The sequence below is a fragment of the Artibeus jamaicensis genome, unplaced genomic scaffold, assembly GCF_021234435.1.
Source record: "Artibeus jamaicensis isolate MK-2021 breed Jamaican fruit bat unplaced genomic scaffold, CSHL_Jam_final scaffold_36, whole genome shotgun sequence".
Taxonomy (NCBI): domain Eukaryota; kingdom Metazoa; phylum Chordata; class Mammalia; order Chiroptera; family Phyllostomidae; genus Artibeus; species Artibeus jamaicensis.
This window is the reverse complement of record NW_026522041.1, coordinates 414,270-433,165: the sequence shown is the minus strand read 5'-3', so window position 1 is coordinate 433,165 and position 18,896 is coordinate 414,270. Positions and strand designations below refer to the sequence as shown.

Sequence of the window (18,896 nt, the reverse complement as noted above, 5' to 3'; positions counted from 1 at the left end):
GGCTGGGTTATTGGCAGGAAACTAAGGATCCAGTGGCAGCCTGTGGGCAACTGCTCCCTCTCCTGGGTGATGTAAGTCATCCCTGGGGTGGGGGCCACTGGGCTATTTCTGGAAGTTGGGATGAGGCATGTCTCCTGGCAACAGATACGGCTGAGTTGGTGGTGATGTGATGGATAAAGGGGGATGTTATCACTTCAGGGAGGGGGAAGGATCCTGGCTGTAGTCTTAGTGCCTTCAAAGCACCTCTACCCAGGTCTAACATGGATTCAAAAGCTCTCAGTTCCAGAACTGCTCTCCAGGTCAGACCAGGCCCAAACAGACTTGCCCCCAATTCTGGTTGACTGGGATGTCGCGGGTGGCCTCTGGTCTTGAAAACTCCAGTGGATCCTCTAATCTTTAATAACTTACCTAATTCTGTTCACACTTGCTGCAAGACATTCCCTCTTCTACATTCTCTCGAATCTCTGGTTCCAAGTAGACACTAATTAATTCATCCTATCAGACGTTCCCTTCATACCTATAAAGCACGCCCACAGACGCCCAAAGCTCCTTCCTGATGCTCCTCAACCATCCTTCATCCATCAGGTTGCTCAGAGATACCCCTCATTAAGCAGTACTTTCTCACATTCTCCCACAGACTGTTTAAAAACACCCCAAGTCCCCTCTGATTTCTCTGCTGGTCCTCAGGCCCCTTTTCTCCATGGACTCCCCCGACACCCATAGGTCCCTCAAAGATACATACAATTCGCCTTAGAAAGTTCTCAGCCCCTACAAACACCCTAGTTAAGATTTCCACAGTCCCAGACTCCCACGGGTCTCAACCCCCTCGTGGCAGTTGCCTACGCGCGGTCCACTGTGCATGAACCACCGGTTCCGGCCGTTAAGTAACCGCCGCGAGTCTGCCCCGTTCTGCTGCCCTTCTGAGCCTTCTTGGTCCAGTATAGGATTTCCCAGGTTTGGGGCTCGACTCAGAGGATTGCTTTTCGACTCAGAGCTGCTGTTAGAGGGCAGTAGACACCGTTTGGCTGAGAAACTACAACTTCCAGAAACACCTGCTCCGGGCTGTTCGTGACGCTGCCATCACGGAGAGGGGAGAGGAAGTGTATCTGCGCTTTGCCTTTTGGTTAATGTAGTCTGAAAAGGCTTTAGCTCTACAGTCTGTCCCGCCCCGGGGCGGGGGTCAACGTCCATTGGGAATTGAAGTCAGGAACAAACCGAGGGGACTTGACTTTCTTCAAACTTCAGAAAGGGCAGAATATTTAGTATGAACATAGTCCCGGGTTAAAATGACGTCTGGAGATTGCGTTTCCCATCATTCCACGAGGCAGGAGGAGCTTGTGGGTGATTTTTTCATTGTAGTTTCAAGTATTTCCGGGACACATACACTCACACGAACTCTGTTTCCCAGCTCCCTTTGGTGCTGCTCTCCTTATAGGTATTAATCGGTAAATGAGACATAATATGTGCACGAAACCTAAGGCTTCGTTGTTCGGGATCTCCAAAATCCCGTAATTTAATAAGCGGGAGGACGCAAAAAGCTGAGTGGGGGATTTAAGGCAAAATTTGTTTTTTAACGCTCTGCTCACCTCCTGGTACAACCCACAATGACAGAAAACAATTACATTGTATCCTAAGACTTTAGACCTGACAAACCGCCAGGAACTTTGTTTCCCAAATCGTCTAAAAGGAGTTTTTCCCTCCCGATTTGTGGAAATTTGGAAGCAACCCCTAATCGACTTCAGCTCTTTCTTAGGATCTGGGGGAGGGGAAGGAGACGTTAAAATACTGTTCGGTCTCCACAGGGAACTGCCGTCTTTCACCTTCCGCTCTCGCCCACGCTTTGTCGAAGGTATCCACTGAACTCCACTTTCCGGCAAGGGTAGGCAGTCTTGTCTCACAGTGACCGAATCCGGTATGGCCTATTCCCCAGCAACCTTCAGGCTCATGGTAGATCCCTCCCCTCAGTCACTAGGAAGGCTTCCTGAAACTCCATTTCCCAGAAGACACAAGGGCTCGCTGTCGCAACGTTCCGAAGCCTTTGGGTTGACTACGTATCCCGGAAGACACTGCGGCCTAGCGTATAAGGAAGGAGGAGCTCTGTATCTACTCCATTTCTTAGCTTGACTCCGGAACTGCAGTATCCACTTGGAGGGGTTTCGAGATCACATGGGACTCCATTTCCCGGCGTCCTTTGGGAGTCTCTTTACACCTGCAATGCAGTGAGGGTGTGGCGACGACTCCATTTCCCGGCTTGCCTCTGGATCCAACATCTGCGCGTCCGCCTGAGCCGACTCAATTTCCCAGAATGCACCTGGCACGGGGGCATACACACCCAATCGACACAGTGAACGACTACACTCCATTTCCCGGCGTGCATCAGGTCTTTGACGGAGTGTTCGCGGCTACATTTTTTGAGACATAATAAGAGGCTCACAGTTGCCGCAGAGGAGTGAGTGTGCGACTCTGCCGCAGCTTCACTTAGTACTTTAGGGTCCGCTGTGGACAGAGTCGACTGACTTATTGCTAACAATATTTCCAGACGTGTTAAGTGCGGACTACCTCTGAGGCCTTTGCGGACTCCATTTCCCGGCGTACCACACGGCTCTCACCGGGCAGAGGGCGGTGACAGCAGCGCGAGGGCAGGCGGACTGCATCTCCCGGCGTGCCCCGCGGCGGGCGCTGGGCCGGAGCCGGAGCCCAAGCGGCGCGGCCTGGAAGAGGCCGGAGGCCGGGGGAAGCGGCGGCGGCAGCGGCAGCCCGGGCAGCCCGAGCCCCGCGGCCTGGGCCTGCGCTCGGCGCCATGAGCGGCGGCGCTCCTTCGGCGGGCGTCCCTGTGGGCTCGGGCCGGCCGCGGACCAGCTCGTTCGCGGAGCCAGGCGGCGGAGGCGGCGGCGGTGGCGGCGGCCCTGGGGGCTCGGCCTCTGGTCCGGGCGGCAGCAGCGGCGGGAAAGCGTCAGTCGGAGCCATGGGTGGGGGCGTGGGGGCCTCGAGCTCCGGGGGTGGTCCCAGCGGCAGTGGCGGTGGAGGCAGCGGCGGCCCCAGCGCGGGCACGAGCTTCCCGCCGCCCGGAGTGAAGCTGGGCCGTAAGTATTAGCGGCATCCCTGGGTGGGTGGAGATCAGGGTTCCTGAAACCCCTCAGTCATCGATCAGGTTCTTCCATACGTCCAGATAAGACCTCGAGGTCATTGCCTCCGAAAAACTGGGATCTGAGATCTCCCCCTCCCAGAAAAGGATTTCGCGGGGGGGGGGGGGGGCGGGTTACCGTCACTTGTAGTTTAGGGTTAGAGTTAGTAGCCCTCAAAGAAACAAGGGTCACAGGTTCCTGTTCTTCCATTACCCAGGTTTTGGGTTTTTAAGGCTTAAAAACAGGATTCTGACGTTGCCCTGCATTAGATAACAGGATCAGGGGTCATCGTGGCTGGCTTACAAATGTGGCTCAAGGGTTATTGTTCCCAAAGAGAACAAGAATAAAGTCACCACCCAAAAGGGGGGATCTGAATTTGCTTATTTTTAGAAGATGGGGATATGGAGTGCATATTACTTAGAAGCAGGTATTTAGGGTTACTTGTCTCCAAAGAACAGGGTTACAGTTTTCTAAACCTGGTACCCAGGTCATCTTCCCCTTTTCTCATTTTTTGTTCATTATATCTGTATTCCTAATGGTGGAAATTAATGGTTGCTGTTTCTTAGAAATAAGGACGAGTTGGGAGTCAGCTTATACTTCACACCAAGTAATAGCTACTGTTCTTCAAAAAAACATGGCTTGGTGGGTCTCCTTTCACAGAAATGGAATGGGCATAGGGAAGGGTCACAGCCCCCCATCGATATGGATCTGGGTTATACACCTTTTATTCTGTGGGGTGGTGGTCTTGGCTCTGGGAAAATAGCTATATAGGATGATATCTTTCAAAAGAAGGTGTAAACTGGCCCTTCAACATGGATTTGACTCATCAGTGACCCCTTTTCTTTGAAAAACCTTTCAAGTCCCTGGAGAAAAGGGGTCACTACCCCAAAGAATGCCACGATGATTTGCTGCTCTTCAGAGACTAGAACTGTGAATTATAATCTTCCTATGAAGGACTGAGGCTGGGCTAGCCCCCTGATCATAGAGATCAGGTTCGCCAGTCTCACAATTCAGTGTTTATCCATTTCTGATCACTCCCATACAGAAAGGGGTCTGGGGCTTGACCACACTAATGAGATCAGGTCAGTGCCTTCTCTAACCTCAAAGTACTTGGGTAAGGGCTAACTGTCCCCCAAAAGTGAGGTCACTAGCATTACGCCAGGAGGAGTCATTTATTTCTGTCACTAAAAACAAGTGGTGAAGTTACGAGTTCCACCAGGGAGGACGTAGAGGTCACTCTTCCCTGAGCTGTGAGAAAGGTTAGTGCATTCCTAAAGTAGTGCCTCAGGGTTACTACCCTCTTCAGTGGAAGAGGTTAGGTCAGGCTTTCCCAGTCAGGAGGGGCCAGAGGACAATGAGCTTGGATGGATTCAACATCTGGGACTGTCACTGGCTCCTCAGACCAAGAGGACCCAATGGTTTCCTGCTTACTAGAAGTGGAGATTAGAGACCAATAAAAGGTTTGGGTGTCAGTATTTTCCTATATGGGAGGAGGGGCCCTAGAAAACTTCCTGTGGAGATCCCCCCACCTCACAGCCCCAGAATGGGGGTTTGCCAGAGGAGAAAGTTTAGTGGATTTTGTGTCTCCTTTGTTCCCCAGGCGACAGCGGGAAGGTGACCACAGTGGTAGCCACTTTAGGCCAAGGCCCGGAGCGCTCTCAGGAGGTGGCTTACACAGACATCAAAGTGATTGGCAATGGTTCGTTTGGGGTCGTGTACCAGGCACGGCTGGCAGAGACCAGGGAACTGGTAGCCATCAAGAAGGTTCTGCAGGACAAGAGGTTCAAGGTAGCTTGGGGGGAATGGGGACACTGAGGTTTAACTGATTATGATTGATGAGAGCCCCAGCAAGGGGATCTGAGCATGGGCCAGAGAAGAAGAGAGAAAGAGGGGAGTGAGTTGTGTGGAAGATGGATGTAGGTTCTGGGAAAGCTGAAAGTTCATTGGGCTTTTGTTCTTTATAAGTGTTTTTTGCAAGTTTTTTTAGTTTACATAGAGATTGTGTGGAGGTGTAGGTACTGTTGTTATTCCTATTTTAATTAAACTGAAACTGGAAACTGAGACTCAGATAAGAGAATTGCGGGAGGTCAAGACTGTATTCTTACTTCCAAGCACTCCATCTTAATCACTAAGTCAAGCTTCTGCTCAGAGGAGAAGGGAAGCTGGTGGCGCTGGTAAGTGCCTTTGCAAAGGTCTCACTCTGCCTCAGGTGCTTGGCAAGTGCAGGGTGGAATCCAGCCTGCCCAGTACTTACCAAATCACATGCCTTGGTGTGGGGCTCTGTCCTCCTGAAAAAGGGGTGTCTGTTTATACAGAGGTGCCTCAGGGAGTGAGAAGGAGTCGGAGGAGTGGCAGTCAAGGTGTAGTTGGTGTTTGAAGGACAGCATTTTGGAGGCTAGGCTAGTCTGGCTGTAGGAGAAGTGAGCCTGGGCTGGGAGGGAAACAGGGCAGGCCCAGGGTCTTGACAGTGGATAGTGTCAAGGGCAGGAGGATCCAGGGCATCAGTCAGAGTTCGATTAGTGTTGAGTCCCAGAAGTGAGATGGATCTGAGGATGGGGAGTTTTGAGGTCCCAGAGGGGAACAGAGAATAGGGAAGAAGACTGAGGACTTCCCAAAGTCCTCTTTGGGTTTGAGGGCTCAGACATATCCAGGGGAATAATAGGAGTGGGGACTAGGGTGAACTGGATGGCCACTGCTCCTCTGTTGTCGCCTGTGCCATGCAAGGAGGCAGGCCTCATGCGGCCACATCATCTTGATTTTTCAAGAGAAGCACAAAAACGGGGTTTATATGTGAAGTCATTTGATTTTTCAAATATCAACAATAAATCGAACACTTAAAAGAGTGGGCTGAAGAAAGCACATCTGTGGTCTGGTTTTAGCCCATGGGCCTCCAGCTTGTATGTGAAGGAGATGGGTTGGTGGGGGTGAGTAATTAGGGGCTTCCCTAGGGGGGTTGGGAGCCTGGACATAGGGAGTAAGTAAATGCCCAGCTCTGTTGGCAGGAATGGGAGTGTAGGGCTATAGTGAAGTACACTAAGGAGGGAAGACAAAGAGGGCTGGTGGTTTTCTGAGGCTCTCTCCCTTTACCCCCAAGAACCGAGAGCTGCAGATTATGCGGAAGCTGGACCACTGCAATATTGTGAGGCTGAGATACTTTTTCTACTCCAGTGGGGAGAAGGTGAGACCTTGGGGGTGGGGGAATCCTTCACCTTAACCCATTTTCCTGTTTGCCTTTCTCATGACTATCAGTCTTTACCCCATTTTCCCCAAACCTTCCCTCCCCCGTTCCTGTTCTTTCTTCACAATGCCTCACACGTGTCTTTTGCTCTACACAGAAAGACGAGCTTTATCTGAATCTAGTGCTGGAATATGTACCCGAGACGGTGTACCGGGTGGCCCGCCATTTCACCAAGGCCAAGTTGACCATCCCTATCATCTATGTCAAGGTGGGCAGGCGGGCAGGCTGTTGAGGCCCAGGCCCACGAAGCAGGAGCTCTGGACCCTCCTGCTTTCTGTGGGTTCCTTTGTTTTCCAAGTTTATGTTGGTATGTGGAGGCCTTCTGCTTCCTGCCCTTGTCCACATACCCCAGAGATGGAGCTTGCCAAGTACAGGGCAGCCTGACCTGACACTTGACTGAATCAGAGAGGCAGGCTGATCAGGGCAGGGGAGGCTGTAAGATACCTGTTTGGATCTTTACTGGGAGCCTAGTGACACCAGTGGTGTTGGAAGAAGTAGCTTAGAATCAGGTGCTGGTGGCAGAGAATACAGGGGGGAACACAGTGAAGTCTCACAGAGTAGTGGGAAGGAGGCAGGGTCGGAGGATGGTTGGTGTCCACAGAGCCAGGAAAGCAGGCTCCTTCATCCATCGTCTCTGCAGTTCATCCCCCAGTGCCTGGTGCTGAGAGCCTTGGGTGTTTCTATTCCTCAGCAGGTGTTTGAATGAATGAATAAATGCATGCATGCATGCACGAGCCTAGAGACCCTGTGGAGGAGAGGCTGGGGCAACTTGCTGCTTTGGGAGGAGGTGGTTGGGTCCAGGTTTGCTTGAGGTTGCTAGGGGCCCAGTTGCTCTTCTTGGTGAGCCACAGGGCCCTGCTAGTGGTTGGTGCTGTGGGCCTTCGCCTCCCAGGAGGGGAGTTTTCTGTCCTGTGGCTGGCTACCTGTGCGTCAGGCTCAGCAGTGAGCAATTTCAGAGGCCCAGTTGATTAAGATGCAGGCCTTGCCTTTGAAGCTTCTCAGTGTAGTGGGGTAGAGAAGTATCATCACAGGGGACTATAAAATTGCTAGCAACTGCCTCCTTAGGAGGAGCGCAGGGAATTCTGGGAACACAGAAGGCTCCCAGCCCCGCCTGCTTTGAGGCAAGAGGGATCAGGAAAGGCTTCTGGGAGGAGACCAGGTGCAGGGTGAGGAAGTGGTACCTCTGGCCAAGGGCAGCAGGAACAGAGGAGGAGGGGGCTCAGGAAGCAGGTTTGAGCAGTTATTACCTGCCAGGCCTTGTGAGGCAGCAGTGATGGAAACACAAAGATCACTCACTGCTCTGTTGGCACGTAGGTTCTAGTCAGTCAGTGGGAGAGTGGCAGGGAAATGCAGCTGGAGAGGGGCTGCTTGTGGGCGGTTTGACTGGCGGATAAAGGAGGCTGAGCCCTTACAGCCAATCGCTTTGGGTGAGCTGAGTGCCAAGGCCTCCCTCGTGTCTTTGGCTTACCAGGCTTCTGCTGAGGTGCGGGACTGAAGCGGTTGGTTGTTTTTACAGTGTGGAGCAGCATCAGCACTGGGAGTTGTTGCAAAAGCCCCGTCCTGAGCTTACAGAATCAGAAACTGGGAGTGGGGCACAGGAGGGTTTTTTTTTTTTTCTTAGAAAGGAAGAGAGGGAGAGAAACATCAGTGTGTGGTTGCTTCTCCCATGCCCCCAGCTGGAAATCTGGCCTGCAACCCAGGCATGTACCCTGACTGGGAATCAAACCAGCGACCCTTTGGTTTGCAGGCCGGCGCTCTGTGCACTGAGCCACACCAGCCAGGGCAGGAATCCTGTTTTAAAAGGCTTCCAAGTGATTCTGCTGCACATGAAAGTTTGAGAACAAAGGGGGTGTGGAAGAGTTTTCAAATTGGAGAAAGGGCCTGGAAGTGCTCTTCAGGCTGAGAGTACATGCTGTGGGGAGAGCTTGGCTGGAATTCTGTCCCCTGCCTATTCCAGGTGTACATGTACCAGCTCTTCCGGAGCTTGGCCTACATCCACTCCCAGGGCGTGTGTCACCGTGACATCAAGCCTCAGAACCTCCTGGTGGACCCTGACACCGCTGTCCTTAAGCTCTGCGATTTTGGCAGGTGAGTCTGACCTGGGGGTGTATTGGGCAGCTGAGAGGGTGAGGAGAGGCCCTAACTCTTGCCTTGTGTTTACTCTTGCCCACCTCTTCCCACAGTGCAAAGCAGCTGGTCCGGGGGGAGCCCAACGTCTCCTACATCTGTTCCCGCTACTATCGGGCCCCAGAGTTGATCTTTGGAGCCACTGATTACACCTCATCCATCGGTCAGACTTGCGGGAGGCTGGGAGTGGGGAGTCAGTCATGGCAGTTTTTGAGTTCTGTGTGTTGGCCAGGCTTGCTGAGAAATGCTTAATGTTTGTTCTTTTATGCAGTCCTCATGAATTCTGGGAGGTTCTGCTGTTGATTTAGTTACAGTCTCAGGTTTAGAGGGCTGAGGCGCCCTGCCTGCAGTCACACTGCTAGGACTGGGCAGGGTTGGGCTTTGAAAGCCGACCTAACTCTAGAATCTGTGTTGGCTCTGGAACCTCCCAGTCAGCCCTCTCTTCTCCAGGAGGAAGGGTTGATTGGACCTTGGGGGAATCTGAGGTGAGGTTGTCAGGGTGTGACCTACTCACAGGGCTCTGTGTCCCTCCCTGTCAGTGGGGAGAGGGCCTGAAGGGTTTGGAAGAGAATATGCTTCAGTGGTGTGAGGAAACCACCTGGTCCTTAGGTGTGAACTGGTGTGAACTGGTGTCGAGGTACAGACCAGGAAGGGATGAGAGTACCAGCTCACAGTTGTTCCCCCGGACTGGAGAGTGCAGTGCAGTCAGGCAGACCTGGAGGTTCAAACTCAGGCTCCAGTATTCTTAAACTTTGTGACCTTGAGCAAGGCACTTCTCTGAGTTGAGAAAATGGGCCTCTTGGCCCCTCTCAGGATGACCATAAGGGACAGAAGGGTTTGTGAGGGGACAGGCATATGGTACTCCTGACCCTCCCCCATTCCCCTTCAGATGTGTGGTCAGCTGGCTGCGTACTGGCCGAGCTCCTGCTGGGCCAGCCCATCTTCCCTGGGGACAGCGGGGTAGACCAGCTTGTGGAGATCATCAAGGTGAGGGCAGGGCCTGGTGGGCAGGGGTGGTGGGGCTGAGTGACAGGAGTCTTGGCTCAGACCCCTCCTTTTCCTGCAGGTGCTGGGAACACCAACCCGGGAACAGATCCGAGAGATGAACCCCAACTACACAGAGTTCAAGTTCCCCCAGATTAAAGCTCACCCCTGGACAAAGGTTAGGCAAGGCTAGGGCCTCAGGCAGCATGGCTGAGTTCCCCATCGGAGACCAGCTGGTCTGGGGATATGGCTACAAGGTCAAGGCTTGGGCGCATGTCAGTGACTCTCATCACATTTCAGTTAATAGAATTTTTAGGAATCTAGAAGTTGAGAACCCACAGTCGATTCCATAGTCCTGTTTTTCTAGTGGGGAAACAGATTTATAGCAGAGCCCCGACAGTCATGGGGCCTGGTGGGCTGCTTCACTGATACAAACTGAGCTTCCCTGGTGGTTAGGCCTCTGTTTTCTCATTTGGAAAGTGGGTTTGGGGGAGGCGGGCAGTGACATTGCTGCCAGCACTGGGGCAGTGAGGTGCAGGAGCCTGCCAGTGCCCTGGGCCTCTCACCCTTGTGACTTCTGCCCTTCCTCACCAGGTGTTCAAATCTCGAACGCCACCTGAGGCCATCGCACTCTGCTCCAGCCTACTGGAGTACACACCGTCCTCCAGACTGTCTCCACTGGAAGCCTGTGCCCACAGCTTCTTTGATGAACTGCGATGTCATGGAATCCAGCTCCCCAACAACCGCTCGCTTCCCCCCCTCTTCAATTTCAGTCCTGGTGGTGAGGGCACAGCCTGGGATCTAGAAAGCTGAGGGGGTGGGTGACAAGGAAGGCCTGGGCATGGTAGAGGCCCCCACAATTTAGGGAGCCCCAAACCTGATTCACCCATGCCTTGCGATCTCCTGTGCTAGGTTCTCTGCAGTTGTTCCTTTGAAGTATTTGGTGGCTACACACGTTTGCCAAGAGCTGGGTCCCTATTTAGTTCCCTTTTCTGACCCCAACTGGGTGTGCAGATGCTCTGCCCTGCCTTCTGACCAGGCAATGTCCATTCCTCTCTCTAGAACTCTCCATCCAACCATCTCTCAATGCCATTCTCATCCCTCCTCACTTGAGGTCTCCAGCGGGCACTGCCACCCTCAACCCATCCTCACAAGGTAAGTCCGGGTAGAGCAGCATTTTTCAGTGGAGGGGGGTGCTTTTTGAACAGCCCCTGGGTTTCTGTAGGCACTTAAGAATTGCCGATGGTTTGAAATACAGAAAACATATTTTACAGCATGAGAATGGTCACTTGTGTTGGGCATTATCACCTATGTCTGTGTTGAAATGCTAACTGGAAAACCCAGGACGTGTTTGGCTTACACAAACAGTTGAATTTGTTGCCCACATTTAAAAATTGGGGCCATTTTATGTACAAATCTAGATTTCCTGTTTCTCTTGGGGAAGAAAATCAGATGGGACGGCAGGGCTGCCTCTCCCCAGGGCTGAGTCCCAGTTGTCCCTTTTGCGGTGCGGCCTGGCTCTCTGGTGATTCGCTCAGTGACCAACCTGGCCTTTTGGCATTTGAGTTTGCAATCCTGGACCAAAAATGACAGCTTTCAATTTCTGATGTAGCATCTCACACGGACTTCCTGCTTATGGGGGGTGGGGATTGAAAGGCAAAAGGCTAACTAACTATCTGCTCCTCTTTCCTCCTCAGCTTTAAGTGAGGCTCAGACCAGCCCGGAATGGCAGCCAACTGATCCTACAGATCCCCTCACTAACTCCTCCTGAGGGCCCTGCCAACTACCCTTCTATCTGGGCGCCCCAGGTGGGGCTGGGAAGGGGGGTGTGGCTCCTGCCCTGGCTGGGCCCCTAGACTAGAGGGCAGAGGTAAATGAGTTCCTGTCCGCTCTTGTCCCTCCTTCACCAGCCTCACCCCTGTGGTGGGCTTTTTAAGAGGATTTCAACTGGTTGTGGGGAGGGAAGAGAAGGAAGGATGGATGGGGTCAGGGGCATGAGGACCTCCTATCCCTTGGCCCCTCCCCTTCCCCCAGGCCTCCACCTCCTCCAACCCACCCCCTCCTCCTGTGTCCCTTGTAAATAGAACCAGACCAGTCCCTCTCCTCTTCCCTTCCCTGCCCACCCCCGCCCCCAGGTGTAAATAGATTGTTATAATTTTTTTCTTAAAGAAAACGTCAATTCGCACCGTCCAACCTGGTTCCTTCCTCTCCCATAGCTGTGTCCCCTCCTGTCCTCTGCCCTAAGGTCTCCTCCTTCCTCTCCCCACCCTGGAGGGCTGGGGTAGGGGTGGCGGGGGGATCCTGATGTCTTAGTTTCCACAGTAAGGTTTGCCTGTGTACAGACCTCCGTTCAATAAATTATTGGCATGAAAACCTGTTTCTGTCTGGCTGCCTGTTTCCCTGGAGGTGAGGGAGGTGCCCAGTGGGAGTGGAGCGGGCTGTATCTCAGGCAGGGGATGGGGTAGAGTGAAGCCAGGCTGGGCCATCCGAGGCCTGAATCTGGGCCGTGGCTTAGGGGCCCAGCCTTCCTGTGTGAGGATGAACAGGTCTGGCTTATATGCTGCAGAGGCCTGCTCCCTGGACCCAGCACGAACCATCTGCTTCCACCCAGGGAGGGAGAGAACTGGGGACCAGAGAGGTCGTGGCCACAGGGCATAAATGGCAGGGTCAAGACTTGAACAAAAACCTGCCTCAGTTCCTGCTGCCTGCTGCTTCAGGGTCTGGAGGATACAAAACTTAGTCTGATATAGATTCATTGGGCATGCGTGGGGGCAGAGGTGCTGTCCCCAAGCCCTAGCAGATCCCCGAGCCTTCATTTCCAGGTCTTGAACAGGGAACCAACCTGAGCCGCCTCCTACGGATGCTGGGAAGTGACACCCCCGAAAGGCTGGTGCAGAGAGCCTGGCTCTACCCTCACAAGATATGCTAAGCCAGATGGTGGGGCTCCTAGCAGAGTGAAAAGGTACCTCTTCCATGTGGTGCCAGCTGTGGCCAGGGCAGAAGCCCCAGGGGAGGAAGAGGGTCTTGGGAGGAGCAACTGACGTGCTTCACTGGTCAAGAAAGACCTAGAGGAGTTTCGAACGTTGCAGAGGGAGTTCAAGGACCGTTCTGTGGCGTTTGGGCTTTTGTCTGCTCAGGCCAGCCCTAGGGGCCATCTCTGTACTGCTCAAAGCAAACCCTGGCTTTCCCTGCTGAACACCATCTGGGTATCACCTGTTTTGGGTTACAAAGACACAAAGCAAGTGGACTAGAGTAGGGGAGGAGGGCTGGTCTGGGCAAGAGGCAGGCCTTGGGGGTCCTGGGGACCCCTTCCCCATTGCTCACATCTGGTCAGCTATGAGGTCACCGTCCCTTACTGTCCTCCCACGCCCTCAGCCTCTGCCAAGCTCTGGCCTGTTCTCTCCCTCCTGGACCATCTTCAATCTCCCCCAACACCCCACCTTGACTGCAGGGAGCCCTAACCCCAGTTAGGACCCACCCCTTCTCACACTGCCCCACCTAGCCCAGCTCTGAAGGCCTGAGGTCTAGCCCTCCCTCCCAGACACACAGCCACAGCCCTGCCTCACTCTGCCTCACCTGTGAGAGGACCTGGGTCTGTGGAAGCCTGGGAGGAGCCTGCCCCTGATATATGGGCCTGACCTGCCATATATCACGTTTACAGACTGGATTATCCCGTAAAGGAATCTTTGGAAAGGTTGGGGATTCCTTCCTGCTCCCAAGACCACTGACCTTCTGAAAGACCCTTCAAACACCAACTTCTCTGGGACACCAGCTCACCTTTCCTCCAGTTACAATGAATCCCCTAGGCCCCCACCTGTGCAAAGGTTTCACTGGTTCTGGACACGGGCTGAAGGGACAGGCTGGGTGCAAAATCTCAGCAATGCCTCTGCCTGTAAGACCTTGGGCAAGTCTGCCCACTTTCTCATCTGCACAATAGGGATAATTCTTAGATCACCTCACAGGCCCATTGGGATCACAGTGGTAACTGGTGCCTGCCACGGCAAGGGACTCAAATGTTCGCTGTCACTGTAATTATGAATAACTGGATGGTCTCCAAGTAAGAACTCACCCTCCATGCTGTCTGCCTGGGAAGTTCTCCTCTCCTGCTAGCAGATTCCTACCTCCTCTCTAAGTCTCTGACTCCTGACCTCCCACCACTGAGCTTTGTTCCCTGCTCTGGGGCCCACTGTCCACGTGCATCCTCACCACAACCCTGAGGAACCCAGAGCTGTAATCCATCTGCCCTCGGGCAGGGCGGAGGCCTGACTCGTCTCCAGCCCCAAGCATTGCGCAGCACTCAGGAAGGACACCCCAGATGAAAGAATCAACGAAGCACACTTAGTAAGGCCATCTGTACTTGTGCGTGTTCCTCCTACCACACTGCAGGCCTCCTGGGCACAGCCCGCGTCTGACTCGGTCCTGGGTCTCCAGCATCGCATCTTCACCTGAGCCCCACCTGGGAACCTAGAGGTTTCCTTCCACATCGTTGAAAGTGAGATTAAGGAAGCCCAGACAAGTCAAGTGTGTTCCTCCTGGGCAGCGCCGCGTCCTGGGTGCTGAGGTCCAAGGAAGCTGTAGGCCGGGGGAACAGCAGAGGACCCGAAGACATATGGGGCACGTACCTGAGCACACAGCCCAGGGTCACACAAAGAACCCTGGCAAACCCTGCTTTGTGGGTGACCTGGGACAGATCTTATCACGTCCCAAGGCTTCAGTTTTCCTTCAGGCAGAGAAAGGAGACAAGAGAAACCTGGCAGGGCTGTTCTGAGGAGTTAGTGGGTAACAGGCTAGGGTGGATCCTGGCACCCAGTGGGTGCCAGAGTGGCTTGCCGGGGGGTGGTCCCCTTCCTCCCCAGAGGTGCTCATACTTGCTGTTGCAATCAAACTGTTTTATTATTGCTCTTTGTGGTGTCACACGAAAGCTGTGTCCAACTGCAACAGCCCGCTCGCTTCGCTGGCTCCCAGCGCTGCCTGGCACAGCTGCAGTGTGTCCTCAAGTGCCAGGGGCTGGGATGTCTCAATGATGGCGATGGTCTCCCCAAGCTCAGTGCACATGATAGTCTGCTGAGGCTGGGGGGCCGGGGATGGAGCGGGAGGTGGTGATCTGGGCTGCAGGGTCATCATCCGAGTGCGGGCATGGACCCGCTGATGCAGGCGCAGGCCCGCCATGGCACGAAACCAGCGGCCGCATGTCCCGCAGTAGTAGGGGCTCTTGTTGTAGAGACCAGTGATGGGGAGGCGGGGAGCACGAGCGAAGGCCACCGGCCGCAGGTGCAGCCTCCGGTGTTGCTGCAGGTTGGAGCTCTGTGTAAACCGTTTGCCGCAGTCTAGACATTGATAGGGACGCACCCCTGTGTGGGTCAGTTGGTGGCGACTGAGATTGGCCAGAGAAGCAAAGGTCTTGCCACAGGAATGGCACTGGAAGGGCCTCTCACCTGTGTGTGTCCGTAGGTGGTTGTGCACATGGACCAGCTTCTTGAAGCCCTTGCCGCAAACCCCGCAGCAGTGTCGCCGCTCGGGGGGCCCGTGGACCGTGCGGCGGTGCCGGGAGAGGCGGGAGGCTGAGGCAAAGGACTTGGAGCACTGCGGACAGGGCAGCTGGGCAGGCGGGGTAGGGGACGCTGGTGGGGGTATGGGCTCAGCTGGAGCTAGAGAGGCTGCTGCGGTGGCAGGAGGCGCCCCGCTCTTGCCGGCGTGGGTGCGCCTGTGGTAGAGAAACTTGGTCATATTGCTGAATGTCTTGCCACAGCGGCAGCGATGTAATGGGTTGGCTGTGTGGGCCCGCCGGTGGGCCACCAGTGTGAGTTCTGTGCTGAAGCCGCGACCGCAGTCCACACAGAGATAGCGGGCTTCCCCACGGTGCAGCCTCAGGTGCTGCTCCAGGGAGGCTGCTTTCTTGAAGACCTTGAAGCAGGTGGTACACTCGTGTGTGCCACCAACATGGGCCCGCCCGTGAGCCAGCAGCCGGTTTGCTGAGCTGAAGCAGCGCTGGCACTGGCTGCAGCGGAAGGGATGGGTTGTTGACCCTGGCCCATGGGACACTCGCCGGTGTTGCCGGCGTGCCCCTGATGAGGTCCAGTGTTGGTGACAATCCCCACAGCTCTGGGCCCGGCTGGCTGTGGACTTGTCGCCTCCTATAACATCATCACCAACCTCTGCTGCCAACCCTTCCTCCTCTGTTTCATCATCTTCTTCATCCTCTTCATCTTCCTCTAGGCCATTGCATTCCTCTTTTTCTAGGGAATCAAAATGGGTTCCCTGATGCTCCAAAAACTCCTCAGGGGTGGCACAGAGGGTACAGCACTCAGGACACTCGTAGGGCTCCATCTTGACTCCAGGTGGATCAGGGGGTAGAGGTGGTGGTGCTGGGGGAGGGGGAGGTGGCGGCACTGGTGGTCCAGCTGCTGCAGTAGAAAGGTGCTGGGCCTTCCGATGAGCCACCCACAACTCAGGTGAGGGGAACAGCTGCTGGCAGTCCCCACACTGGTACTGGATCTGGCTTGCAGACTCCTGGAGGTGGGCGTCCTGGTGAGCCAGGAGCTCACCACGGGAGAGGATGAGCTGGCTGCATTCACCACACTGGAAAGGCCCATCCTCAGTACCTGGCACTAGCTCTGGCTCCGGGCCAGCATCCTGGGTGGTCAGTGCCTCCTCCTCTGTTACAATGGGTACATGCTGCTCCTGGTGTGAGATGACTTCCTCCAGTGTGTTGTAGAGGTTGCCACACTCAGAGCACATGAATTGGTGGTGCTGGAAAAAGAGGGATGAGGAGAGGGCCTCCCCAGGTTTCATCTCAGCCACCTCTGCTGACATCTCTGTTAGCTCCCTGAACATTGGTATTGACATCTCCATTGCCTCTGGTGACATCTGTGTCGACATCTCGGCCATGTCAGCCACCTCAGCCACCATGTCTGCCATTGTGGGGAAGGCAGTGCCTGGAGAAGAAAGGGAGCTAGTAAGACACCAAGAATCTAAAAAAGGAGAAGGGACGTCTCAGGAATTCCCTTGCCCATCCTGTTGCTCACTAGTTTCTATCAGTCACTGAGTCTAGATTCAGTGTTTATGCCTCGGTCTTCAATGAGCCTGTGAGTCTGAAGCTGACACATGTCCCATGACACCCAGACATCTGCAAGAGAGAGACAGCCTTCCTCTGCCTGGCCTCTGATGTTGCCCTCCTTACCCAGAGGGCCAGCTGCACCGCTTCTGAGAACACATGTCTTTTCGGGCCCCTTGGCCTTTACGTGTGCAGTTCCTTCTCTCTGCAGCATCTTTCCTCCTTCTGTATGGAGACAGAGATGCAGCAACACAGACTAAGAGCCCAGGCCCTAGAACCAGACTGCTCTTGGCTTGAGTCTGAGCTCCACCACTTACTTCCTCTCCCTCAGATTGTTTTCTCACTTGAGAAATGGGGCTAAAAGTAGTACTGATCACAGTGCTTGATAAAGTACTAGACAAAACTACTTGTAGTTATCCAGAAATGTTTTTGGACCCTAAGTCCTGATGCTGCTATTTATTCTTCCACCAAGAAAGTCCTTTCCTCCTCTTGTCTAGCAAACCCCTCCCCAGCATTTCCTCTGTGAAGGCTTTTCTGACATGCCTACGGTGGCTGGTGGCCACTCCCAGGGTTCATGGCATCCAGTGCCACTTCTGTCATTGCAATTATCACTAACTTGGGATGAAGTCTCTGTGCTCCCCACTGAGCTGTAGGCAGGACAGGTCTGATTCATTATAGGACTGTTGTCACCAACATAACCACAGACCAGGGACAGGGATTTAACTACTGCCCTTTCCTCTATTGCCCTATCTCTAGATGTGCGGGCTCAAGCCAACCCAGGGCCCTTCAGCAAATGACTGCTCCCCCAAACGCCACAAGCATAGGAGTAAATTTCCCAAATTCAATTTTCATTTTCTCCATCTCTTCTTCAACTCATCTGTTAGTGGCAGAAGGCTAGTGGAATTCAGTTTATAGCCTGGCTCATACAAATTGCTCATATTAAGCTGCCAGAGGGCAGAGATTTTTAGTCTGTTCATCAATGATATATTTTCAGTGCCAAGAACAATGCTTAGCACGAAACAGGCACTGAGTAGATATTTAGTGAATGAATAATGCTCCCTCAGGAAAGGGAAGCTCAGAGCGTTTAACTGTGCCTCTTGCACCTTCCACCTCTCCCACCAGACCAAGTCTCCTATTAGACCAGAACTCCCACAATGGCAGCCCAGCACGGGGCCCTGCTTCCAGTTTGCACCCAAAAAAATGCACCTTGAAGAAACAATTCACTAAAAGGCCAGAAACTAAACTTTCCTTAACTCCCTCACTAATTTTTTAGTTGACAGGGCCATGCACACAATAGCCATTCAATAAAGGATCTTTCTGGAACTAGTCAAGCAGGGGCACGAGAGTTCAATTTTTCCTTGTATACAGCCTCACTCCAGAGAACTCCCCTAAGGATGAGGCCCAGTGCCTGGCTTACACAAAGCAAGCACCCAGGAAATGTCTCTCTAGAAGGTAGCCCGAGAGACCTAACATCTGGACTTTCTCTTTTACATTGCCCCCTTCCCAATCTTGGACTATAAACTACTGGGGGAGGAATGGAAGCTTTCTATACAGTAGATCACAAGTCTTTCCAAGAAAGAACTCACCAGGGGCCTGGAAGTTCAACTTTTCCGCTGCACAGCTACACATCCCTTTTTCTCTGACCAGACATATCAAGTCCATAAGCTAAGAGTTCCCTGCAAGGAATCGGGGAACGGCGAGCTCAAGCGTTGGGTCCTGCACTTCGTGGTAGCTCAATGCTTCAGGGCACATAGGAAGGAGCGCTCTCCTTCCACTCCCGCCATAATGTAGGCCCCAAAGCTCTCTGACCTCCGGGTCCCCTTCGTTTTCCCTGCAATCTCTCCGTTCCCCTAGCGCTCTCTTTCCCCGCCCGCCCCGCGGCGCCCCTCACCGATCTCTCTTCACTCCAGCAGACGCCGCAGCTCTTGACACAGACCCTCTGCTCCTGGCGTGCGGCACCCCTCACTATCCACACCTCCCATTGGGCGGCGCCCTCATCTCTGATGGCCAATCAGAGCCGGCAGCGTAGGGCAAGCGCCCTTGAGCCTGCGTGCTGAAGCTCAGGCGGGGCTCAGTGAGTTTCTCCACGCACACAACTGTGCCCTGTGGGCTGGGCTCCGGGCTTGGAGAAGCGCTTGCGCAGTTCTTCTGGGTGCTTCTCTGCCAAGTCCGAAAGTTAAGTGGAGAGAAGCGGATAGGCAGTATTGGAAAGTGAGGGCCCTCTGAGTGGACTGGGAGCAGTTGATTTCATAGCTGAAGAGACTTTGCATCTCTGAGAGCTCAGCTTTGGAGCCAACAAACTTGGAGTACTTCCCCTCTCTCGGCCTCACTGTCACTCCTGTGTAAAATGGGCTTGAATCATATTCAA

At 53.9% G+C, this 18,896-nt stretch overlaps 2 protein-coding genes across 4 annotated transcripts; one reads left to right on the top strand and one right to left on the bottom strand.

Annotated features, from left to right (window-relative positions):
- Positions 1-2,658: 2,658 nt before the first annotated feature.
- GSK3A (glycogen synthase kinase 3 alpha) lies at positions 2,659-11,851 on the top strand. Its single transcript, XM_037160022.2, has 11 exons — positions 2,659-3,083; positions 4,726-4,913; positions 6,220-6,303; positions 6,461-6,571; positions 8,321-8,451; positions 8,547-8,653; positions 9,380-9,477; positions 9,557-9,652; positions 10,069-10,255; positions 10,537-10,629; positions 11,172-11,851. The coding sequence occupies exons 1-11, from the start codon at positions 2,801-2,803 to the stop codon at positions 11,243-11,245; spliced, it is 1,452 nt and encodes a 483-aa protein (XP_037015917.1). The 5' UTR covers positions 2,659-2,800; the 3' UTR covers positions 11,246-11,851.
- A 1,132-nt stretch (positions 11,852-12,983) lies between these two features.
- ZNF526 (zinc finger protein 526) lies at positions 12,984-18,504 on the bottom strand. Of its 3 annotated transcripts, none has more exons than XM_037160019.2 (2): positions 18,115-18,341; positions 12,984-16,409 (listed from the first exon to the last, which is right to left on the bottom strand). In XM_037160019.2, the coding sequence occupies exons 1-2, from the start codon at positions 18,188-18,190 to the stop codon at positions 14,386-14,388; spliced, it is 2,100 nt and encodes a 699-aa protein (XP_037015914.2). In that variant the 5' UTR covers positions 18,191-18,341; the 3' UTR covers positions 12,984-14,385. The 3 variants fall into 3 exon arrangements, with proteins under 3 accessions (XP_037015914.2, XP_037015913.2, XP_037015916.2); XM_037160018.2 differs by lacking the exon at positions 18,115-18,341 and adding an exon at positions 16,655-16,748; XM_037160021.2 differs by lacking the exon at positions 18,115-18,341 and adding an exon at positions 18,420-18,504 and having other exon boundaries at positions 12,985-16,409.
- Between the last annotated feature and the right edge of the window lie 392 nt (positions 18,505-18,896).